This window comes from Schistocerca gregaria, chromosome 4 (assembly GCF_023897955.1).
Source record: "Schistocerca gregaria isolate iqSchGreg1 chromosome 4, iqSchGreg1.2, whole genome shotgun sequence".
Lineage (NCBI taxonomy): Eukaryota > Metazoa > Arthropoda > Insecta > Orthoptera > Acrididae > Schistocerca > Schistocerca gregaria.
This window is the reverse complement of record NC_064923.1, coordinates 790,582,875-790,609,673: the sequence shown is the minus strand read 5'-3', so window position 1 is coordinate 790,609,673 and position 26,799 is coordinate 790,582,875. Positions and strand designations below refer to the sequence as shown.

Below are 26,799 nucleotides of genomic sequence, written 5' to 3'. Positions count from 1 at the left end.
TGTCCACGTATAAATAATTCAAATTGCAACGTACAGCACGTGGCGTGAAGAGTTGATTTTAGGCTTCCGCAGTCATTTCACATGGGACTTTACTATAGCGGACGTGACCGAAGCAGTTGTAGACTGATTTGCTAGCTCATTTCCAGCTCCTGCCGGACGCAGCAAATGCTCGCATAGTGGACCAGTATTGCCGGAATTACAGCCAGTCATTACAATCGTGATGTCAGAACATACGAGATCAAGGTCACACAGATTGCAGACGAGGAGTGTCAATCTTTGTTACACACGCCTCGGAGTTGTAAATATTTGACTTTATGTTTATTCTGTGTTCTTCTTGCTCTTCTTTCTGTATACTGTCAAGTCGCCTATAGCAACTTACTTCCTCGGGCGTGAGTGTGTGTGATGTCCTTAGGTTAGTTAGGTTTAAGTAGTTCTAAGTTCTAGAGGACTGATGACCTCAGCAGTTTAGTCCCATAGTGCTCAGAGCCATTTGAACCATTTTTATAGCTACTTATTTTTTTCGTTTTCGAGTTAATAGCACGTTCAAGCCTACTCTCAGCGTGTGACTGAATAATTATTAAATACAGGTAGCACTTTATACGGTCTAATATTCCCGCAGAAAATACCGAAACTATTGAGTTAAGTCTTAGTTTAACACACCACAGAGATTTGAGCAATATTGGTGCCTTGTTTAAGAACACTGCAAGTAAGTGATATTTTCTTCCTAGAACTATTATTTTATAATAGAAAAATTAGTTTCCTCCAGAAAAACATAACAGTAAACTAAGCATATGGACGTTTGTGGTGTTTGTATATGGATTAATTGTAAATGTATGCTTACGCCCTGTTGGACGAGGCATATGTATTGCGTCACCGATGAAGCCTTTTGTCGGTTGTCCTGATTTCGTGATGGTAAAATAAAAGCATGTATTAATTAAAGCTAGTTGACATTTAACAATCATGCTGTATGTTTACAAAGTGGTTATAACTAGTTAGCGATACTGTATGTGTTACAGATAATTTAGTTATTTGTGTGTTGTTTAATTTTTAACCGTTGATGTGCTCCAGAATGTCAATGAAATTTACTAGATAACAGTTATATTTGAATTCGGTGTGCTCGTTTGCTATGTGAGTGGATGATTCTTCATGTGTGTATAAATTTCCAATTCTTCCAATATGTTCAGGGCAAGTGCTTCTGACATTATGTGTAAGAGAATTTTAGCCTTTGTTGACTTGATGATTTTGGTTTTCAGGTGCATGAAGAGACTCCATTAACTGCTATCACTATCTCTGGAATGTTCTCTAAATCTGATCTCAGCATTTTTTCTTGTTTGTCCAATGTAAAATTTGTAACAGTTGTCACATGTAATTTTTGTCTATGCCGAGATTTGTCGTATTCTGTTATTTTGATCCTTCCAGAGTGGAGTTTCGTGTTTACGTTGTTATTAGTTCGGAATGCTAGTTTTGTGGGTGTACTTTTTAAGATATTGCTCAGCTGGTTTTCCCACGCAGATCGCTGGTGCATATGTAGTTTTTTGATTGGTTGAAATTTCTCTTGTTAATGTTATGTTACTGCTCATTGGTTGGTTTGTAAGTCCTGTGGGGTCCGTACCTTAGACTATAAAAACGGAGTTTGTGTCTGTCTGTTCGACAATTGAGATCCCTTTTTTCTCAGGAAGAGTACAACTATCAAGTTCAGATTTATGTCTCAAATTATGCTACATAGTCTCTTGGCTGTGTAAAAAGTTTAGGCTCATAAGTCAATGCAGTCAAAAGATACGGCCATTTGAATTACATATTTTGATACTCGAAAACTCACTCATGAAAACTTATGAGGTAAGTCCTCTTGACCTAGTGTCATTAAATATGTCAAGAAGCACGGTTTCACAGAACGGTAAAGGAAAAAGAATTAATAACTGTTAATTTGTAGTTATGTAACTCGAAAAATAGTTCTTTTATCGTTTGTTATCCAAACACAAAATTGAAACATTCTTGAAAGTCTCGGATCTCTGAGACTGAGATCTGGCCTGAATCAATGTCGATAATTTGCAAAAATCGTGAATATCGTTGATTCACGGAATGGATAAACTGCTTATATAAATAGTTATGTTTGTACAGAACCCTCAGTGAATAGGTCCTGCTCGCAACTGGCCAGTTTTTTATTCTTTATACGATTTTTGTATTATATTTGGGTTGAAACTGTTTTATTAGGCTATATACAGGAGTGGGGGGAGTGACATCCTTAAACAAATTTCGTGTAGACGCCAGGAGTCAGTTGACAGTGAATTAGGCTCTAATGCTTTGGTTACTTACGTAGACCTCCAAAGCCTTTATTTTTTATGTCCAATAAAATGTAGGTTGCCAAAAGTGTATATTAATTCAGTATGACAGTCATGTGCGACTTACAGCAATTGGAAATAAATGCTGAATTACGAAGCAGTTTTCAGTTGTTCAGTCAGTTTATTTGCCTTCTACATAGCTATAAAACTGATGCATACGGGAACTTCAGCGCAAAAGACGCGGAAATAACTACAATCATCAAGGTCATCTGATTTTTTTGAGCCATCAGTCTTCTGACTGTTTTGATACGGTCCGTCACGAATCCCTCTCCGGTGCCAACCTCTTCATCTCAGAGTAGCACTTGAATCCTACCTCCTCAATTATTTGCTGGATGTATTCCCACCTCTGTCTTTCTCCACTACAGCTCCCTGTAGTACCGTGGAAGTCATTTACTGATGTCTGAACAGAAGTCGTATCACCTCGTCCCTTCTCCTTGTCAGTGTTTTCCACGTATTCTTTTCCTCTCCGATTCCGCGCAGAACTCCTATTCCCTGCCTTATAAGTCCACTTGATTTTCAACATTCATCTGTAGCACCACATCTCAAAAGCTTAGATCCTCTTCTGCTCCGATTTTCCCACAGCCCATTTTTCACTATCATACAATGCTGTGCTCCAAACGTACATTCTCAGGTATTTCTTCCTCAAATTAAGACTTATATTTGATATTAGCAGACTTTAGACTTCTCTTGGACAGGAGTGCCCTTTTTGACAGTGCCAGTCTGCTTTTGATGCCCTGCTTACTCCGCCCGTCATTGGTTATTTTGCTACCTGGGTAGGAGAATTCCCTAACTTCATCTACTTCGTGACCATCAATCCTGACGTTGAATTTCCCACTTTTCTCATGACTCCTACTTCTCATTACTTTCGTCTTTCTTCGACTTAGTCTTATTCCATATTCTGTACTCATTAGACTGTTCATTCCATTCAGGAGATCATGTAATTTTCCACTTTACTCACAGCAGCAATGTCATCAGCGAATCGTATCATTGATATTCTTTCACCTTTAATTTTAATTACATTCCTAAACTTTTCTTTCATCCCCATCATTGGTTCTTCGAAGTACAAACTGAACAGTACAGGCAAAAGACTACATCCCTGTCTTAAACCTTTTTTAATCCGAGCACTTCGTTCTTGGTCGTCTACTCTTATTATTCTCTCTTGTCTCTTGTACATATTGTATATTACCCGTCTCTTCCTATAGGTTACTCCAGTTTTTCTCAGAGTTTCGAACATCCTACACCATTGTACACGGTCCAAAGCTTTTCCGAGATCGACAAACCCTCTGAGCGTGTTTTAATTTTTTTGTCTTACATCCATTATAAACCGCAGTGTCAGAATTGCCTCTCTGGTGCCTTTAGCTTTCCTAAAGCTAAACTAATTGTCATGTAACACATCCATTCTCCTGTGTATTATTCTTGGATGCGTGAGCTGTGGAGCTGATTGTGCGCTAATTCTCCCACCTGTCAGCTCTTGCAGTCTTCGGACTTGTGTGGCGGATATTTTTTAGAGAATCAGACAGTATGTCGCCAGACTCATACATTCTACACTCCAACGTGGATAGACGTTGTGTTGCTACTACCTCCCCTGATTTCAGAAATTCTGATGGAATGTTATCTATCCCTTCTGCCTTATTTAAATTTAAGACATCGAAAGCTCTCAAATTCAGATTTAATGATAGATTCCCTATCCTTCTAAATCGACTCGTGTTTTTTCTTCTGTCACACCGAACAAAACTCCCCCCTCATATATCGTTCATGAAATTGACAAGTTGGCGTTCCGGTGCTAGCTAAACGGAGGATCAAAATTATTAAACTATCCTAAAGCTTTAGTAACGCTACAATATTATGGACGGAGTGAGCGACCTGAGTGGCACTAAGTCGCCGTTTGCGGAAGAAACACTGATTCTTGCAGGACATATTTTGGTATCTCGATGACATCTCAATGTTGTTGTTTAATTGTACCGGTCTGAAGACTGGTTTGATGCAGCTCTCACCTCAAGTCTATCCTAAGCAAGCCTCTTCATTTCTGCATGTTTTCGGCGACTTACGTTAATTTCACAATGATTAATGTGTTTAAGACTTGGTCTCCTGATATGGTTTTTGCCCTCACGCTCTCTTATATCGCCAAATTAACAATTCCTTGATACTTCAAGTGCGTGTTCCACCAACTAATCCCTTCTCTTAGTCGAGTTTGCGGCATAAATTTCTTTGTCCCCCAGTTCAATTCAGTAGCACTACGCCGAGTGGACTTGCTGTCCCACGGTTATGAAATCCGAGCACCTGCTGTGTACGGCACTGCTTGGAAAGAGACGCTCTCTGGCGGCTGTTTCCGCGACCTGGGGAGTGCAGCGGTGGTCGGTGACGTGGTCTTCCCGCTCCTGAGCGAGCGGAGCGGATCTAGACAGCATTTTGTGTCCGCCTCTAGATGTCGCACGGTAGATGTGCCTTGTTATATTGCCGAGGCGTGCTGTCACATACACGGACGGAAAAAATCACAACAACAACAAAATAATTAATGCAGGGAAATGAAATTTCAGGAATACATTTGTGTAGGTAACATATTTAAGTGATTAACATTCCAAGATCCCGGGTTAATGTGTTGTGAGATGGAGTTCAGTGCCTGTTGCACTTGGTCGGTCAATACACAAACGACTAATGCTGTTTGTAGATGACGCTGAAGTTTTCTACCGATGATGTCCCATCAGCCCAAGGCAACATGCCAGCACTTTGAAGAGCATGTTGGGTTACAACAGCGGTATGTGGGTGAACTTTGCGCTTCTGGAAAACACCCCCTGGAGTGCTGTTCAATGAAAACTTGTCGAATCATCAGACTGACGTACAATTTTGCAGTCATGGTGGATGGAATAACCAAGAGAGCGCTCCTGCTGTCGTACGAAATCGCACCGCAGACGATAACTCCAGTTACAACTCCAGTGTATCTAGCACACAGTCAAGTTGGTTGCAGGCCTTCAACTTGCCTCCGTGTAATCAAACACACGGCCAACACTGACATCGAGGCCGAACCTGCTTTCGTCAGAAAATACAACATACCTCCACCGTGCTCTCCACTGAGCTAACGCTTGACACCACTGAAATCGTAAATGGGGGTGGTTTGGCGTCAGTGGAGTGCACGCCACAGGGCGTCTGGCTCGGAGCCGTCCTTGGAGTAACCGATTTGTAACAGATCGTTGTGTCGCAGTGTGCCAATTGCTACTGAAACTGCTGCTGCAGATGCAGTAAGATACACCAGAGCCAGAGGCCAAACATGATGGACTTCTCCCTCGGTAGCGCCATGCCGCCGTTCGGAGTTCCATCTTCTTGCCACCGTATATTCTCGTGAACATCGCTGTCAGAAATTATGTACAGTGCTTACATTCCTGCCAAGTCTTTCTGAAATGTCGCAGAAAGAACATCCAGCTTCTTGTAGCCCTATTACACGGCCTCGTTCAAACTCTGTGAAGGGTTGATATTGGCGCCTTTGATGCCTTAACAGGCATTCCTGACTAACATCAACTCACGACGTTCAATCTTAAAGGTAACTAACGCTCACGGCTGTTACAGCGTGTATTTAAAACAAACCTGATTTGCATTATCATAGAGGCACTACTAGCGTCAGTCTTATGCGACTGGCGCAAAATCGGAACAGACACAATCTCTCAGCTGTAGAGACATCACTACCCACTTTCTTTTTGTCACACAACTCTTCTTCGTGTTGCGATTCTTTTTCCGTCAGCGTGTGAAGACAGGTTCGGTCGAGCTGTCATGGGCAGCCGAGTGCAGTTGCATTCTGCTTAGTATTCTTCTGCGTGACAGAAGTGCTTGGATGATTTTCCTAAGTTGTTCGATTGTTTTGTACCGGGAGAACTGAGTAGGCATCAGGTAGATTGTTACATACTGCCACTAGCGGTAAGTTGTTTCTTGTTGTAGGTACCGGAATAGTGACGTCTGTATCGTTTGGCAATGATCTTTTTGTATGAGTGGTCTATTCCTAGTCACGCATGCATGACTTATACTGAAATTTGTTTTGATTCTATGGTCATTTTTTTCCACAGAGGACATTTGGGTTGTTTCGTCTGCGAACTGTGTGCAGGGTTAGTTATTGTCGATTTGATGTTGTCCACAAGTGGGCGTGTGTGTTCCGGGTGGGTTTGGCTGCTTCGTCTGATGATGTGGTTGACTCGCTTCCCGAGGTTTCCTCAGTCACGTGCGGTTACTAATGGGACAGTAACGTTCACTGTGCGTGTGAAACGTTTGCAGGTTTGGTTCTCGACAGTTATTTGCCGCAGCTGTACATAGACATCTTTTCGGCTTGAGGAGTCTGGCTGTCATTCTGCACTGGTTGTCTGCAGCAGTGATTGCACTATTAGGGTTGCCAGTTAAGTGACCTGCAGTGAAATCTGCAGTAGATAGGTAGTATGTAGGGTGCTTCTGGAAGTGGAACTGTTGCTGAATTGTTGCCTCGGCTGCCATATAGCTTGGTATCTCATATACAGGTGGTTGGCGAGTGTTGTGTCCGAGAAAGCATACCGCCCCTAATGACCTCGTTGTCGACGGGACGTTGAACACTAATATCCTTCTCCTCCTCCTCCTCCTCCTCCTCCTCCTCTGAGAGGGAATCAATTTCGCTGACTACGTTGTATCAAATTGTTTTAATCTTGAAACTTCCTGGCAGATTAAAACTGTGTGCCGGACCGAGACTCGAACTCGAGACCTTTGCCTTTCGCGGGCAAGTCCTCTACCAACTGAGTTACCCAAGCACGACTCACGCCCCGTCCTCACAGCTTTACTTCCGCCAGTAACTCATTCTGTTTCAATTTTATTGACGGTCTGGTTATTCGACGGATGTCTATACATTTAGTTATATTGCCACCGGTCTATGTTTAAATTTCAGGACTTGCGTCGTGTTTGGGATTAATTGTGCATGCGACGTACCACTACTTATTTATTTAAGTCTTCGCTCTTTATTCATCAGCGTGGCTGGTGTTTTGCCGTTGAATGTTAGCCGGATCAATGGAACGACGTCCATGCTGCTTGTAGTAGGTGAAACTTTCGTATCCCCGTTTGTTCTCTTTATAGTATGCACGGGCGCGTGTCTTACTGAATTGTTCTCTGGCAATGCGCCTAAGGGAGCGTTTACTGTTACGAACGGAACCGCCACATGCTTGTATTATAATGTTAGTTTTTATCAGGCTAGTCCTACTTTAGTGACGATTACTACAGGATGGTTACCACGCAATAGTTGAGTATTATCGTTTGGTAAATGTATACTGGCAATATTGCAAATGGCTTTAAGTTAATAGTCAGCTCTGTAGCTTAAGTACCTTGGGTGTGGCTTAGAAGTCAGCAGCGACTGTCTACTAATATGTGGTTAATTTTGATATTAACAGGGTACGTGGAAGTGTCTATTACGTACGTAACTATTTTGTTATCAACTTAGTTCGTAAACGTAATGCGTGATGCTTTCGCATTTCATATTTTATTTGGCCAGATATTCAAGTGTAGACTGTTGTTCGACTGAATGTTTCATATTATTTAGTTGGTAGTTTTAAAGGTTAGTGGTATTAGTTGAAGCGAGACCGCTTCGATTACACAGCTCTCTTTCAGTGTCTCCGTTTTTCATTGGTCTTCTACTCTCAGCAGATGAGGGGTGCGCGCCGTCGTTGCTGCTGACGTAGCTCTGGATGAAATGCACAGGTTCTCACATCTGGCGCCCAGCTCAACCCGAGGGCGTCTTGGGTTCCAAATTAGCGTCAGATCGCAAGACTTTTTAATAAAATTCGGACTGAAAAAAATCTACAGAAAAATGAATTTGTATCAGGCTAATCATCCTCACTAGTCAACAATCCTGTGCTCCATTCCTCAACCTCGTTGATTCGTATAGCAAATAAAATGTCGTGTGGCTAGGGCCTCCCGCCGGGTAGACCGTTCGCCGGATACAAGGCTTTAGATTTGGTGCCACTTCGGCGAATTGCGCGTCGATGGGGATGAAATGATTATGATTAGGACAACACCCAGTTCCTGAGCGGAGAAGATCTCCAACCCGGCCGGTAATCGAACCCAGGATTGACATTCTGTCATGCTGACCACTCAGAAACCGGGGAAGGACTTCGTATAGCACGTCATTAGTTATCCGATCCACTCATTTTATTTTCAGTACCCTTCTGTAGAATACATTTCAAAAGCTTCTATTCTTTTCTGAACTCGACTGCTTACCGTCCACGTTTCACTTTCATACAAGGCTACACTCCAACAGTTACTTCCAGAAAAGACTTTCTGGCAAGTTAAATTGCACTAGACGTGAACAAAGTCCTCATTTTCAGAAACGCGTATGTTACTGTTTGCAATCCGCACTTTATATCCTCTCTGCCTCTGCCACCTTCAGTTATACTGCTGCATAAACAGCAAAACATAGTTTTAGTGTCTAATTTTCTAATCTTATTCCCTCTGCACCATTTAATTTAATTCGACTACATTCCATGAGCTTTGTTTCGCTTTTGCTAATGTTGATGTTACACCCTCCTCTCGAGACGATGTCCATTTCGTTCGGCTACTTTTGTAAGTCTTTTGCCGTTTCAGACTGAATAAAGTGTCGTGAGTAAACCGCATAGTTTTTATTTCTTCTCAATAAACTTTAATTCCACTTACAGATTTCTCCTTTGTTATGTTTACTGCTTCGCAGTGTTTCGATTAAATAACATAGGCGCGATACTTTAACATTGTCTCACTCCCTTAACAACTACCGCTGCCCCTTTTATGCCATTCCACTCTACGGTCTGTATAGACATGTTGTAGAGTACTACCATGAGCACAGAATTCTACAACAGATTCCTGACAGCGATACTGATCTGTAATTTGTGCTAAAGGTCGACTACCTTTCCAGAAAAAGGAAATGACCTGCGTGTTATTACCGTCAGACAGAATACTTCGTTGCGACAGAGCGCTACGACAAACTGCTACCCCGTGGGTAATCAGCGAAGTGACGACCGTACTGGTTTCATAAATTCAAATATCTTCATGAGGGTACAGGTGAAATGCAATCAGTCAACAGCATATATGGAAGGTTTATTTAACCCCATGACATAGGTTTCGACACCTTCTAAAACGTCTTCTTCAGGTGGACCAGTAGTTTCACCTATAATTGCATACATGTTAAAATATAGGTATACTGAAAAAATGAAAAATAACTTCCTACTATAAAATGGATTATTTACACTAACTTGTTCAATAATCTTCTGAAAGTACGTTAAAATTTAGCCATAAGGCACCAATGAAAGATAAAATTCACCTCCATAATAGTAAAACCACACAAATCATGCCGACCGTCATTAGACAGTATCTCGCCAATACACTAGCGAATCGACGTAGCAGAAATGTGTCACAGGCTAAGGAAATTTTCGGACGAGAGAGAGCAGTTCTTGTCAGGGCGGGATGTGTGCGCAAGAGTGAGTGAAAATAACAGTTGTGAAATCCTTTCAAGAAATTAAAATATGAAAACTGTGCCCCAGAAACAATGGATTAAGCGGCCGTATGACAATACGAAGACCCGGCGTATGGTATTTTATTAGGTTGGAAATGAACCTGAATGAAGTCCCATGCTTCCTGACGGAGCATAGGGAAACGATGCGGGAGATACGCACCGCCGTACTAGGCAAGGTGTTAATGGAGGTGGTTTGCCTTTGCCTTCCTCCGACTGTAATGGGGGTGAATGGTGATGATGAAGACGACACAGCAACACCCAGTCATCTCGGGACAGGTGGAAATACCTGACTCGGCCGAGAATGGAACCCAGAACCCCGCGCTCGGGGTCCGCGGGACCGTGAGCTGTGGATATTTTATTAGGTTACCGAACAAAATTTTCTTGAAAACTAAATCAATTACGTGAACTGATAAATAACTTACCATCCATCATTTCTGAGTAATAGCAAGAAGGGTGGGGGAGGGGTAAGTAAAGTCGAGGTGAGAAAGGTATGTGGGGTAAGTAAACTATGAGACACAATTTTTATAAAAATACAATAAAATGTGTGAATAAAAACTGGAGAATCACATAATGTGCGGTCGGTACTAAAGACTGAAAGGTAATCATATATACAGTAAGAAAAAAATAAACGTCTCAACTGAACCGTTTTCATTATCAACGGAGTGTTGGAGGTAGTAATAGTACCACGGAAATAGACAAGGGTTATGTAACCAGGAAACGTAATTCATTCTATGTGAATTAGTGTGTTATTTTCACTTTTATGTGGATCTATATTTTAACAAGGAAATAATTTTAACTGTTGTAGATGCAACATTGACCGTTCTGAAGAAGACGATTTTAAAGACGTCGAAACTTAGTTCAAGGGGTGTGGATAAACCTTTCTGAATGGTTGTATCTCACTTCATCCTCACGAAGATTCCGTTCTATAGTTACTGAATCCAGACACATTAAAGATTTTAAAAATAAATTCAAGAAATATATTTCACTACATATTATTATTTTTATAAGCTATTCTTTCACTTCGTCTTCCGTCGAAATACTGTACTTGACTTCGTAAGCAAATGTCAAACGTGATGACGTCAGAGACGTGTCTTGTAGGTATTATTCATGTTTCTCCGTATATGTTTCACAGTATATCCTTTTAACATACGTGCAAACTATAAGAAATTCAGATGGAAACCGAAGTCGAACGACGTGTTGAACACTGAAGCAGCAGCAAGTGGCTGGCATGTCAGAAATGTGATTAGAAAGTAGGCCAAGTTGCACGATTTCTTCTAAGGATGCAGAGTTAGCTTCTCAGTAACAAAAATCAATTAAGTTTCATATGAAAGGAAGTGGAGACCTAAAGCAAATACCAATGTTCGCCGTCAACATCTAATCGCCATTGCCATTATGTGACTACATCTAGATCTACATCTACATCCATGCTCCGCAAGTGACCTGACGGTGTGTGGCGGAGGGTATCTTGAGTACATCTATCGGTTCTCCCTTCTATTCCAGTCTCGTATTGTTCGTGGAAAGAAGGATTGCCGGTATGCTTCTGTGTGGGCTCTAATCTCTCTGATTTTATGCTCATGGTCTCTTCGCGAGATATACGTAGGAGAGAGCAATATACTGCTTGACCCTTCGGTGAAGGATTGTTCTCGAAATTTCAACAAAAGCCCGTACCGAGCTACTGGGCGTCTCTCCTGCAGAGTCTTCCACTGAAGTTTATCTGTCATCTCCGTAACGCTTTCGCGATTACTAAATGATCCTGTAACGAAGTGCGCTGCTCTCCGTTGGATCTACTCTATCTCTTCTATCTGGTACGGATCCCACACTGCTGAGCAGTATTCAAGCAGTGGGCGAACAAGTATACTGTAACCTACTTCCTTTAATTTCGGATTGCATTTCCTTAGGATTCTTCCAATGAATCTCAGTATGGCATCTGCTTTACCAACGATCAACTTTATATGATCATTCCATTTTAAATCACTCCTAATGCGTATTCCCAGGTAATTTATGGAATTAACTGCTTCCAGTTCCTGACCTGCTATACTGTAGCTAAAGGATAAAGGATCTTTCTTTCTATGTATTCGCAGCACATTACACTTGTCTACATTGAGATTCAATTGCCATTTCCTGCAACATGAGTCAATTCGCTGCAGATCCTCCTGCATTTCAGTACAGTTTTCCATTGTTACAACCTCTCGATGTGCCACAGCATCATCTGCAAAAACCTCAGCGAACTTCCGATGTTATCCAAAAGGTCATTTATGTATATTGTGAATAGCAACGGTCCTACGACACTCCCCTGCGTCACACCTGAAATCACTCTTACTTCGGAAGACTTTTCTCCATTGAGAATAACATGCTGCGTTCTGTTATCTACGAACTCTTCAATCCACACAATTGTTCTGACAGTCCATATGCTCTTACTTTGTTCATTAAAAGACAGTGGGTAACTGTATTGAACGCCTTGCGGAAGTCAAGAAACACGGCTTCTACTTGGGAACCCACGTCTATGGCCCTCTGAGTCTCGTGGACGAATAGCGCGAGCTGGGTTTCACACGACCGTCTTTTTCGAAACCCTTGCTGGTTCTTACAGATTAGATTTCTAATCTCGAGAAAAGTCATTATACTCGAACATAATACGTGTTCCAAAATTCTACAAATGATCGACGTTAGAGATTTAGGTCTATAGTTCTGCACATCTGTTCGACGTCCCTTTTCCAATCCTTTGGAACGCTACACTCTTCTAGAGATCTACGGTACACCGCTGCAAGAAGGGGGACAAGTTCCTTCTCGTACTCTGTGTAAAATCAAACTGGTATCCCATCAGGTCCAGCGGCCTTTCTCTTTTGAACGATTTTAATTATTTCTCTATCCCTCTGTCGTCTATTTCGATATCTACCACTTTGTCATCTGTGCGACAATTTAGGGAAGGTGCTACAGTGCAGTCTTCCTCTGTGAAACAGCTTTGGAAACGACATTTAGTATTTCGGCCTCTAGTCTGTCATCCTCTGTTTCAGCACCATTTTGGTCACAAAGTGTCTGGACAATTTGTTTTGATTCACCTACCGCTTTGACATAAGACCAAAATTTCTTAGGATTTTCTTCCAAGTCAGTACACAGAACATTACTTTCGAATTCATTGAAAGCCTCTCGCATAGCCCTCCTCACACTACATTTCGCTTCGCGTAATTTTTGTTTGTGTGCAAGGCTTTGGTTACGTTTATGATTGCTGTGAAGTTCCCTTTGGTTTCGCAGCAGTTTTCTAACGCGGTTTTTGTACCACAGTGGCTCTTTTCCATTAATTACTATGTTCGAATGGGACAGAACGATCGGTCTATGCTAAAACAGTTGGCCATACAGTGGCGTTAGGATTCGTGACGGACGCACAGCTGCAACTAGTCGATAGGGGAGGGTCCTAGATAGCGACAAGTGGCTATTCAGTCCTAGCACGGGATGATCTGCATATTCTCTGGATGGTCATTATACATACACTCCTGGAAATTGGAATAAGAACACCGTGAATTCATTGTCCCAGGAAGGGAAAACTTTATTGACACATTCCTGGGGTCAGATACATCACATGATCACACTGACAGAACCACAGGCACATAGACACAGGCAACAGAGCATGCACAATGTCGGCACTAGTACAGTGTATATCCACCTTTCGCAGCAATGCAGGCTGCTATTCTCCCATGGAGACGATCGTAGAGATGCTGGATGTAGTCCTGTGGAACGGCTTGCCATGCCATTTCCACCTGGCGCCTCAGTTGGACCAGCGTTCGTGCTGGACGTGCAGACCGCGTGAGACGACGCTTCATCCAGTCCCAAACATGCTCAATGGGGGACAGATCCGGAGATCTTGCTGGCCAGGGTAGTTGACTTACACCTTCTAGAGCACGTTGGGTGGCACGGGATACATGCGGACGTGCATTGTCCTGTTGGAACAGCAAGTTCCCTTTCCGGTCTAGGAATGGTAGAACGATGGGTTCGATGACGGTTTGGATGTACCGTGCACTATTCAGTGTCCCCTCGACGATCACCAGAGGTGTACGGCCAGTGTAGGAGATCGCTCCCCACACCATGATGCCGGGTGTTGGCCCTGTGTGCCTCGGTCGTATGCAGTCCTGATTGTGGCGCTCACCTGCACGGCGCCAAATACGCATACGACCGTCATTGGCACCAAGGCAGAAGCGACTCTCATCGCTGAAGACGACACGTCTCCATTCGTCCCTCCATTCACGCCTGTCGCGACACCACGGGCTGCACGACGTTGGGGCGTGAGCGCAAGACGGCCTAACGGTGTGCGGGACCGTAGCCCAGCTTGATGGAGACGGTTGCGAATGGTCCTCGCCGATATCCCAGGAGCAACAGTGTCCCTAATTTGCTGGGAAGTGGCGGTGCGGTCCCCTACGGCACTGCGTAGGATCCTACGGTCTTGGCGTGCATCCGTGCGTCGCTGCGGTCCGGTCCCAGGTCGACGGGCACGTGCACCTTCCGCCGACCACTGGCGACAACATCGGAGTACTGTGGAGACCTCACGCCCCACGTGTTGAGCAATTCGGCGGTACGTCCAACCGGCCTCCCGCATGCCCACTATACGCCCTCGCTCAAAGTCCGTCAACTGCACATACGGTTCACGTCCACGCTGTCGCGGCATGCTACCAGTGTTAAAGACTGCGATGGAGCTCCGTATGCCACGGCAAACTGGCTGACACTGACGGCGGCGGTGCACAAGTGCTGCGCAGTTAGCGCCATTCGACGGCCAACACCGCGGTTCCTGGTGTGTCAGCTGTGCTGTGCGCGTGATCATTGCTTGTACAGCCCTCTCGCAGTGTCCGGACCAAGTATGGTGGGTCTGACACACCGGTGTCAATGTGTTCTTTTTTCCATTTCCAGGAGTGTATATTCATCCGAAGTCGCAGGAGCACTACATTGGGTATAGATGGCTCTGTACTGATTTAGGCCAGCTGGGTTTTGACTCTGCTGATGATGCTATTACGTCTGCTTTTCTTCTCTCTAGGTACCACTAACTTTTCAGATTGTGGAAGCAAAGCATAGCTGATGCATAAAAACTTCAGCTTCCGTTACGTATTGCGTGTGCATCACGTTTTTCGTTATTAATCCTATAAGTATTTTCATAGTTATTCACAAACACAAATTTTCAGAGATAGTTGTGTGGGATCAGTAATGTATATGGGGCTAGGAGAAATTGCCTTAAACTTTTTAGGCCAAAAAAGGGATTATATTAAATTTAATGTTAATTTAAATAAATATTTTCTGCTTTTAGTTTTGTGTGTGTGGAATTTCTCGATGGATTTTAAACATTTTGCATTTAATTTCAGGTTTATTTCAGTGTCTTTTCACCTAATAAAATTTTCAATAGAGCAATGTTACACCTACCTACTGATAATATATCAATCTTTTCAGTTATTTTCCTAAAAGATAAAATAAACAAAATTAATTTTGTAGTACATTTTTAATATTTTCTGGGTCTGAATCTGAGAAGGATAGGGAATGGCCCACAGTGCCAGCAGAGGTAGGTCAACTGGACAGGGGATGTAAACAATGGCTAGCCAAGTGTGAATACAAAAGACAACATGAAAAGGAAACTCGACAACGGAGATGGCATGGTAACAAAGTTCGTATGAATAACACAAGAATGAAAATCTAGGGCATAGTGAAATCTGAGACCAAATCGACAGGATGTAATGATAGTGATATGAGAATGCAGCAAATACACAACAAAAGGCAGTATCGCAGTGCAGCTAGCTTTATAGAGTGGGTGGGAACACTAAATAGTGCAAGGAGGGCGTGGCCCTGCAGCGACACGAGTCCGGTGCTGCAATGGAGACACTAGCATCTGCAGATGTAGCAGTACCGTCTGGCTGCCGTCATCGAGTTGCATGCATACCTCCTAGAATACATTCCGGTGCTACTTGCACAACACTCCTGTCCTGAAGAGCAGCCGAGATGTCTGATGTCATCAATTAATTTCACCCCCACACCTACCTTAATGGGAGCTAGGTGTATCGGACAGGCAAGAGAGCGAGTTAATATAGCGTTGTCATCCAGTTCTGAGCTATGTTTAAAATCTGAAGTCTTTATCTCATCGTGAAAGAATTGCGAAATTTGCACTGAACAAACACACAGATTAGAAAGGAACCTAATAAAATAGTGTTAAAAATAAAAGCTAGCAGTGAACTGTACTTGACAAAGAAAGCAGTTTCTGTTCACTGGGAAGTCAGATAACGCAAAAACAATTGCAAAGAATGTAAAAGAAAAGAACTAAAATAAATTCTCAAGCCCCTAGAAGATATAATATTCACTTCTTGACAGAAGGACGTGAAAAAACAACTAAACAGTGTAGAAACACAAACAACTGCTGCTTGTAGTCGTCTGTTCTCACCTGGGGACTGGAGTGCTACATATGACAGGCTTTTAAATAATGGAAACTGCATGCTTTAACTGTTAAAATTTACCAGTCAAAATTTATGTCATACAATCTCTTTATTCCTTAAGTCTCCCCTGTGGTAGACATTGCAATAGAGGTGTTCTGCAATGCGGTGTGCTTTATAGTTAAAGTTCCGAGAGCATCAGTTCCTAGAAGTGTCAACCAGTATAGGTTTATCCTGAGAAAAGACAGTGAAGGTAAAATTAGAAAGATTTGATGTCATACGGGGGCTTAGCAACAGTAGTTATTGCGGCGAATCATTCGTGACTGGAATAGAAAATAAGGGAACCGGCGAGGGGAGACAAAGGACCCCTGCCACACATAAAAATGTACCAAATAACTGAAAAGAACAAGACCCAGTTGGCAGATTTTTTCAGATATAGCTGAAGAACAAAAAAGCTTCCGCTATACACCAGTATACTTACATTGGCGAAAAGCGTGAAAAATAGGCACAAAAGACAACACACATATTTTGATAAAATGTTAATTCTAAAGTAAAAAAAATATGACTAGTTAACAAAAACGTTTGGAACGTATTCGAGACTAGATACATTTAACGCCGAATGACTTTCATAGCTTGTCTGTGAGAGTGATCCTGAACCCTGTCATTTGAAGAGAGGAGTACTTTGGGGATTTGAAACATGGATTTTCGAGTATGATTTTGAGCCATGTTATTCTACGATATGGAAAAGAGAAATAAAAGAGTCGTTTACAAATCCACTAGTCCGCATTACTCTCCTGAGAAACTCGTAAGTGTGCCGCAGTTCTTTCCAGAACACACAGTTCAGTTAGTTGGTTTCTCGTATCAGGATAGGGCGAACTTTGTCACAGTAAACTTGTAATTGATTGCTTTAGGGAAGAAATTTCTCTTCGGCGTATTTTCTCAATATCCATTCACAAGAAGTGTAGTTCAGACTATCCTACGCACTTATTACTCCATAGTGCTCTGTTCAAATGCGTTTCACTAGAAAGACATGGTGGTATGACTGAATGGTGCTTTCTGTGACATGGAAGACAGCCGATCTGCTATTTGAATGAAATAAGCTCTGCACATCACAGGTCTTCCATCTGGTGGATGTGCTGGTGACTATATACTGAACTTCAGTCTCTTTGTTATTAATTAAAAGTCTCAAAATTTTCAACCGTTGCGAATAGGTGGCTAACTGTCGAACAGTAAATGGAATTTATTGAACATTGACCTATAAGTTGACGGCTTAAATTTTCATGAACTTTGATTTGAATTGAACAGGTTAAAAGACTTCACTGATCTCGAATGTTGATCAGGAGGAACACTGTTTTAGGTTAGTTAAACGCAAACGCAAAAGCCTAAATGAGTTGTCTAAATATTCTTTGTTATTTGCTTATCACATTCTTTCGTCCTTTTCATAGTTTACCGCTTCGAGCTATTGCAGCGATAAAGACGGTGCGCATATTCTTAAGGAACGGAGATCACAAATCTGTTCCGTCATCTTTATTTTTTAGTTTCATCTAATTCAGACGGACACGTGTGAGGTTGCTTAAGCAATGTTCTCTTCTTCATCCCCCTCAGAGTACGTGTTCTGTCGTTTATGGTATTGTCGTCGGCGGGACCATAAACTATCAACTTCATTCTTACTCAAGACCTAATGTTGGTAATAACTGACGTAAGGTGTTTTAATTTTGTGCCTTTAGGTTCTTCCACTATGAAATTCATTTACTTATCTTACTTGTTTTGATGCGTCGTAATTTGATATTGCTTCAGGATTAGCTGTGACTGATTCGTTGAGGACCGTCTCACATTTCATTGTTTCTTTCATTGTTTCCTTGAAACCGTTGTTCTGTTGCGTATAGCTTTTTTGCTATGAAACATAATTATTTGTGTATGATAAACATAGTGCATGCAGAACTGTTATAAGCTGGTGTGAATCTACACTCCATTGGTTTCATTAATTGGATGCGAAATTACAGTGCTTTCATTGTTTCAATGTGTTCCTGGGACGATAAACTAATTTTCCTTTTGAGTTCCCATTTGCCTATAAATTATCCGATCTAATAAATTCATGATTACGCCGGAGCTCGAAGTCGATGACCGAAGGGGGATGAGTTTGTGTTCTGTCATCTGTTCATCATCTGTTGATCATGCGGAAAATACAATTTGTGTGTGGTCCATTTTTCAAATACGTGGAAACTTTGACGGTGCTGTTATTTTTCACTCGCTGCATAATTTTAATTCAGATTCATACGACGCCACATTGTTATTCATTGCATTCAAGATGCTGTGAATTGACTTGTAATTGGAAGAGATGAATCACGAACTGAGAAGCAAATTGCGGAAAACGTAAAATTGTGTAATACGTTTCATTCGGCAGGTCATGTAGCCATTCATTTCAGTTTACAAAGCATGATGAGCACAGGCGCATGCAGTCGGAAAGACCGTATAAAATCTATATTTTTTACAGCGTAATAGAGTAATCCTGGAGAGAAGTTTATCATTTTATGGTGCTTTACGAGAAGAGCCATTGGAAGATTATTACCTAACTGCATTATTCTATACCTTCGGCAAAAGCGAAAGAGTCTTGCAAATAATTCACACACAAATGAATAAATTGCATTCTCTGCTGATGCTCCTGTCATAAAGGCGAATTGAGACTCTGACAACAGATTATGTTGTTCTGTGTAGTGTTAGTAATCTTTTATACGGATATTACCTTCAAAATACTGGTAGCAAGAATATTGACCTGTAAACGTGTACAAACTATCACTTTCTACTTGCACTAACTAGTATTTTAACGTTTGTAAACTGACCTCACCTGAAAGAAGCATTGCACAGTTGAGTGAGCACTGAGTCTCGTAAATGTACTTCGTATCTTTACGGATCTTTACTCTTCAGTGTCTCAGAACAGGTACAATTTCCGTTTTGCGTGTTTCTTGTAATTTCATGTGACTTAATGGTTTTCAAACACCCTGTTTTTAACGCTTCACTTATCTGTACCAACAAAACTTTGGTTTAATTTACTAAAAACCACCAGTAATGTACTCTTGTTGGGCAGCTCCGTAAACTAGTAGGATTGTACAGGTACACGCAGATTTATCCCGTACGAGCTGATAAACTCGGCATTGCCCGTGTATTCATTCTGTGAGTTTCTTCTTAGAAGCTATAAATGAGCTTTGTTTGTAGTGTAATATCCTGGACAGTTTCTGTATGCTGGGTGCAGCTGCTTCGAGAGTGTACAATGCGATTTTGTAAACGTTCCTGTGGCAACGCCTCTTCGTAACTCTACAGATGCTGATTGTTTTCCCCCCACAGCCGTTTGTGCTTCGTAGTTGGAAGCTGTCAAAAGCACTGCCAGGTGTCAGGGATTTCCTTAACCCGCCCGTAGGATTGTCTCAGTAGTGAAGAATAAATAATTAATACTTCATGCGAGACGTGGTATTTTTCACACATACCAGTATTTATGACGCCATACCTCATAAAGTGATATATGTGTGTAGGTACATTCAGCGGTATATGCACATACTGTGTGCAACAGAGTTAGGAGCAAAGAAGTAATAAATTTAAACTCCATGCGCAGTGTGACAGTTTTTCACGCATCTCAGTGTTTACCATGCCATCTCCTGAACTGTGTATGGTACCAAGATATAACTTTGTAGGTTCATTTAGCTGCATATATGTACACTGTCTGGGAAATATGTTACGAATAGTTAGTAGTGTAGAAGTAATAAATTTAAGTGTCATGCCTGAGGCGGCAGCTTTTCATGCATCTGTTTGTTGATGACTTCATGTCTCCTGAACTATGATAAGTACATGGTTCTTATACCGATAGCTTTTTTTGCCAGACAGTAAGGGAAATGTGTACCATGTCTGTTTGAAATCGGCCAAGTGGTTTAGGAGACGTGGAACACACACAAACATTTTTACAATACGCATGAATAAAACGTATAGCAGGTAGTAGCAAATTGCTTATCTTGTTGTCCTTTCGCAGCCTGGTAAATGAGAATCAGAAGCAGAAAACGTATGCTCGAATAAATAAGGGAGTTGTAGGTATCCTTATCTACTATTCTATGCGATTTCGGGATTGCAGACGGATCATGTTGACTTTTTTCCACAATATTTCGGTTGGCAACCGTTCAGCCATCTTCAGATGCCCGCCACTGGAGAATGTTATTGTGTGTGCGTGGTAGGTTGGGGTACAGCGTCACTTGTGATGGGGGTGATACTGTCTTGGTGTAAGGGCAAAATTTTTCTATCGGTCAAGGACATCACTGCAATGAAATCAGTGGAGCGCACGTGGAAGATGTGGTTGTGGGACTTGAAGTCCCCTACTACCCTCCGACGGTGGAAGTTCAAGGTAACGGGGTAGGGAGAACATATCTACATAGGTAGTACTGATGATCATGCCATGGACGTCACAGATTGAGTTGTCATGTCACATCTGACGCGTTATTAATGGCCGTAACAGGTCTATCGTTAGCCAAGGTCCGAATCTGATTCCACGACGATGGTAGGAATAACTGGGTGACGATACCAGTGCCCGGGCTCTTGGTGCCAATCTGGTGTAATCCAGTGAGTGCGACACGCAGGGCAGCCACTTCGCAGAGGAGCCATAGGTGAGGTGGAGGGTGGACAGCTGTTCGGTACGGCCGAAGCTTGGTGTCTAAGGTCATTTCCGTGCTGTTGAAGAGCGGATGCAACGCTTTTATCAGCTTCTGCTCTGTTTGGGTGACATATGAAGCATGTCGACAGAAGAGCAGTTGTTTATCCATCCACACACCTAGATATTTGGTATCCGGCGACAGTCGGACCCTAACGCCGGCAGTAGTGAGGTTGTGGTGGAGCATTTGGCCCCGTTTGGTGGAATAGACTGCCGTAGTTTCGGCAGCATTGATAGGAATCTTGTTAAAAAGACACCAGTTGACTGTTGCGTCCACTTGCCTCTGGAAACGAGCAATGAGCTGGTCCGTCTGACGGGCAGTGGTGTAGAATGCCATATCGTATTGCACCAGGTGGCAGTGTGGGATGACTGGCATATCATTAACATAAATATTAAATAGGATGAGAGACAACGCAGAGCTCTAAGGAGGACTCATCCATATGTGACGTAAGCTTGACCGTTTTCCTTGTCGAATAGCCAAGAAGGCTCTATCGTGGTGGAAATCATCCACGATTTTGATATAGATCGCAGGGATAGTCGTCTGTGCCAGCAGTTTCTACATGAGGTTTCCCTACTACGCATTTTAGAGGTCCAGGAATACTTCTGGTGTTGACATAGTGAAGCTAAAGCCCTTGCAGATGTGTTCTGTGATCCTAAGAACTTGGAGTTCGGACGACAGGTGGGAAGCAAATCCGAAACGTTCCGACGGATTCCCAAAGGCTGGGAAAAGGAGTGGAGGATGAAAGATTCTAGAACCTTGGCCACTGTATTCAGCAGACTGGGAGTGTGCTAGACCACAATGTCGGCTTTATAGAAAAAATTGGCGCCAAGATGGATGCGCATTGGCGGCTGTCACAAGGGCGTCCTCTATCGAAGACTGCGCCCTCTGCTAGTACTTTTCCATTTGTGGCGCCCAGGCGCATGCGTAAAGGTGAAACTGTCGGTCGGAACGCGTATATGCCGCGCTAAAAACAAATGCCACATGTCGCTAGACGTGTCATCAGTTGGTCGTCCACAATATGTGATGTCTATTTTTTCACATATGTCCGAAAGAACAGTGACATTTTGATCCCGAGTAATTGTGAACGGAAACAGAAAAGAAATAATGACGTTAGGTGCTAGTGGGCTTTGATTTAAATCAGTAGGGAAAACTGAAAATTTGTGCTTCTACGTAGTAAGCAGAAGACCCTGGTTCGAATCTTGGTCCGTCCCAAATTTTCGGTTTTCCCTATTGATTTAAATCAATACTCAGTAGCAGTTAATGTCGTTAATTCCTTTGTGTCTTGATTTGGTATAGCTGTGGGATCAAAATATTTCTGTTCTTTCAGAAATGTTCGGAAAAACAGACACCACACTTAATACATAATAAAGCTGAAGAAGTGGTGGAAGCCCAAGGAAAAGATGAGCTTACTACCGGAAGTGCAGAAGATTGAACAAATTACACTACTGTCCATTAAAATTGCTACACCAGAAATAAATGCAGATGTTAAACGGGTATTCATTGGACAAATACAGGGTGAGTCACCTAAATTTACCGCTGGATATATTTCGTAAACCACACCAAATATTGACGAATCTATTCCACAGACCGAACGTGAGGAGAGGGGCTAGTGTAACTGGTTACTAAAAACCATAAAAAAATGCACGGAAGTATGTTTTTTAACACAAACCTACGTTTTTTTAAATGGAACCCCGTTAGTTTTGTTAGCACATCTGAACATATAAACAAACACGTAATCAGTGCCGTTTGTTGCATTGTAAAATGTTAATTACATCCGGAGATATTGCAACCTAAAGTTGACGCTTGAGTACCACTCCTCCGCTGTTCGATCGTGTGTATCGGAGAGCACCGAATTACGTAGGGATTCAAAGGAAACGGTGATGGACCTTTGGTACGGAAGAGACTGGAACAACACATTACGTCCACATGCTAAAACATTTTTATTGGTCTTTTTCACTGACGCACATGTACATTACCATGATGGGTGAGGTACACGTACACACGTGGTTTCCGTTTTCAATTACGGAGTGGAATAGAGTGTGTCCCGACATGTCAGGCCAACAGATGTTCAATGTGGTGGCCATCATTTGCTGCACGCAATTGCAATCTTTGGCGTAATGAATGTCGTACACGCCGCAGTACATTTGGTGTAATGTCGCCGCAGGCTACCACTACACGTTGTTTCATATCTTCTGGGGTTGTAGGCACATTACGGTACACGTTCTCCTTTAACGTACCCCACAGAAAGAAGTCCAGAGGTGTAAGATCAGGAGAACGGGCTGGCCAATTTATGCGTCCTCCACGTCCTATGAAACGCCCGTCGAACATCCTGTCAAGGGTCAGCCTAGTGTTAATTGCGGAATGTGCAGGTGCACCATCATGCTGATACCACATACGTCGACGCGTTTCCAGTGGGACATTTTCGAGCAACGTTGGCAGATCATTCTGTAGAAAGGCGATGCATGTTGCAGCTGTTTGGGCCCCTGCAATGAACTGAGGACACTGTTTCAAGCGTCAACTTTAGGTTACAATATCTCCGGATGTAATTAACATTTTACAATGCAACAAACGGCACTGATTACGTATTTGTTTATATGTTCAGATGTGCTAACAAAACTAACGTGGTTCCATTTTTTAAAAAAAACGTAGGTTTGTGTTAAAAATCATACTTCCGTGCATTTTTGTATGGTTTGTATTAAATAATTACACTAGCCCCTCTCCTCAGGTTCGGTCTGTGGAATCTGTTCGTCAGCATTTGATGTGGTTTACGAAATATATCCAGCGGTAACGTTAGGTGACTCATCCTGTATATTATACTAGAACTGACATGTGAGCACATTTTCGCGCAATTTGGGTGCATAGGTCCTGAGAAATCAGTACCCAGAAAAACCACCTCTGGCCGTAATAACGGCCTTGATGCGCCTGGGCATTGAGTCAAACAGAGCTTGGATGGCGTGTACAGGTACAGCTGCCCATGCAGCTTCAACAGGATACCACAGTTCATCAAGAGTAGTGACTGGCGTGTTGTGACGAGCCAGTTGCTCGGCCACCATTGACCAGACGTTTTCAATTGGTGAGAGATCTGGAGAATGTGCTGGCCAGCGCAGCAGTCGAACATTTTCTGTACACAGGAAGGCCCGTACTGGACCTGCAACATGCGGTCGTGCCCTATCCTGCTGAAATATAGGGTTTCGCAGGGATCGAATGAAGGGTAGAGCCAAGTGTAGTAACACATCTGAAATGTAACGTCCACTGTTGCCGTCAATGCGAACAAGAGGTGACCGAGACGTGTAACCAATGGCACCCCATACTATCACGCCGGGTGATACGCCAGTATGGCGATGACGAATACACGCTTCCAATGTGCGTTCACTGCATTGTCGCCAAACATATATGCGACCATCACGATACCGTAAACAGAACCTGGATTCATCCGACTAAATGACTTTTTGCCATTCGTGCACCCAGGTTCGTCGTTAAGTACACCATTTCAGGCGCTCCTGTCTGTGATGCAGCATCAAGGGTAACCGCAGCCACGGTCTCCGAGTTGATAGTCCATGCTGCTGCAAACGTCGTCGAACTGTTCGTGCAGATGGTTGGTGTTTTGATAACGTTCCCATCTGACTCAGGGATCGAGACGTGGCTGCACGATCAGTTACAGCCAAGCGGATAAGATGCCTGTCATCTCTACTGCTAGTGATACGAGGTCGTTGGGATTCAGCACGGAATTCCGTATTATCCTCCTAAACCCACCTATCCTATATTCTGCTAACAGTCATTGGATCTCGACCAACGCGAGCACCAATGTCGCGATACGATAAACCGCAATCGCCATAGGCTAGAATCCGACCTTTATCAAAGTCGGAAACATGATGGTACGCATTTCTCCTCCTTATACGAGGCATCACAACAACGTTCAACCAGGCAACGCCAGTCTGCTGCTGTCTGTGTATGAGAAATCGGTTGGAAACTTTCCTCATGTCAGCACGTTGTAGGAGTCACCACCGGCGCCAACCTTGTGTGAATGCTCTGAAAAGCTAATCAATTACATATCACAGCATCTTCTTCCTGTAGGTTAAATTTCGCGTCTGTAGCACGTGAGCTTCGTAGTGTAGCAATTTTAATGGCCAGTAGTGTATTATCATCTGCCTCGACAATTAAGTTTTATTTTCAACTCCTGTATGATGTACAAGGATGCTTCTCCTTACGAACTGACTCATCGCCAGTTTTGTAGGTTAATTTACAGTACTAGTTTTAAACGAGTCAGCAAATTGTGCACAATCTTAGCGAGATGAAAATCGAAAATGTAAACCAAAATATCCACGGGTGTACTGCCGGTCTAGAGTGTCCAACGGGTACAATATTTCGGCGATCATACAGGTCGCCATCATCAGGTGAACTGACGGACTGAGCTCCTGTGAACGTGCAGGCACGGAGATCCGTACGCTATGGCTGGTCAGAGGGAACTGGGATCGGTCGCGGTGGCGGACGATTTAAATACCCTCCGCTCGCGGCGTGATCCCTCCGCTGTCCGCGCCCCGCGCCACGGTCCCGCGGTGGAACAGATTGCTGCGGCGTCTGAGATGACGTCGGTGTGATGGCTCTGTTCGCCGTTGTCGTCGCAACTATACGTTTGCTCGATTTACTCTTGATTAACCCAATCGCTGGTTCCCAAGCCTTGCTAAGATCATAGCCACAGTCACGGTTTTTGAGGTCGTCATAGGTGCGAATTTCGATGGCCTCTCTAACAACGCTGTCCCAGTATCTCGACGCCTGTACCAGAATCCTCGTGCGTTCATACTCCATAGCGTGATTTTCCGACAAACAATGTTCAGCGACCGCCGACTTGCTCGGATACATCAGTCGAGTGTGCCTCTAGTGTTCACGGCATCGATTCTCGACGATATGCATCGTCTGACCAGTATACGACTTGCCACATTGATACGAAATCTGGTACACGCCGGCCTTCTTCAAACCGAGGTCATCTTTGGCGCTCTCCCACCAGTGCACGAGTTTTATTCGGAGGACAAAACACAGTTCCGACCCGGTGTTTCTTCAAAATGCGGGCGATTTTCCCCGAGAGTGCGCCTGTATATGGAATATATTGTGATTATTAAATACGCCGGGGAGAAACTCAAGAATCACGAAAAAGTAAATGTTTACAGTAGCGACTGTGTACTGACATATTTATTTGCCAAATAACACGTATTTCCTTGTTGGGGCTAAGAGCGTAACTGACGCTTACCAGTACACAGATGGCAGCCGAAGTGAGCGCAGAGGTAGCACCGGCAGCGGAGGCGGCGACGGGGGTGGCGGCGGCGGTGGGGGCGGCGGTGACGACGCAGCAGCAGCACCAGGAGGCCGCTGCGCCCCCGCGACCTGCGACAGGGCGACGCTGAGCGCGCGGGGGAGGCGGCAGTGCGGCGGCCATCCACGGGCAGCAGCACGCTCACACTCTGCCTGCAAACAGCTGCACAGTGTACAGTGGGCTCAAGTCCCGCCTGCACAAGTCCGCTCAGTCTTCAGGCCTGGTTCAGCTCACGTTCAGTCTGAAAATGACTGTGCATTGTATAGGTGCCATCGGTCGACTGCCTACGCAAGCAGCTCCACATTGTACAGATTCAGTGAGCTCACTCACAGTTCTCAAAGTTCGTACATTAAACAGATCCAGCCAACTGACTTTCTGTCTGTAAACAGCTATAGAGGATCTATCTGATGTCTGTCTGTCTGCAAACAGCTGCACAGAGCCCACATTCAGTTAGCTCACTCTCTACCTGCAAAGGCCTGTACTGTTTATCAATCAGCTTGTGTCACTTTCTGTTTGCAAATACACTCCTGGAAATGGAAAAAAGAACACATTGACACCGGTGTGTCAGACCCACCATACTTGGTCCGGACACTGC

The 26,799-nt window shown here is 43.4% G+C and overlaps 1 protein-coding gene across 1 annotated transcript in view; it reads right to left on the bottom strand.

The window, feature by feature from the left end:
- The window catches only part of LOC126267939 (uncharacterized), an 892,931-nt gene that overhangs the window by 359,915 nt on the left and 506,217 nt on the right, over window positions 1–26,799 (bottom strand). Inside the window, exon 3 of the mRNA XM_049973250.1 lies at window positions 26,142–26,275. Within this exon, the coding sequence (XP_049829207.1) occupies window positions 26,142–26,275 (134 nt within the window). The remainder of the gene's footprint in view (window positions 1–26,141; window positions 26,276–26,799) is intronic.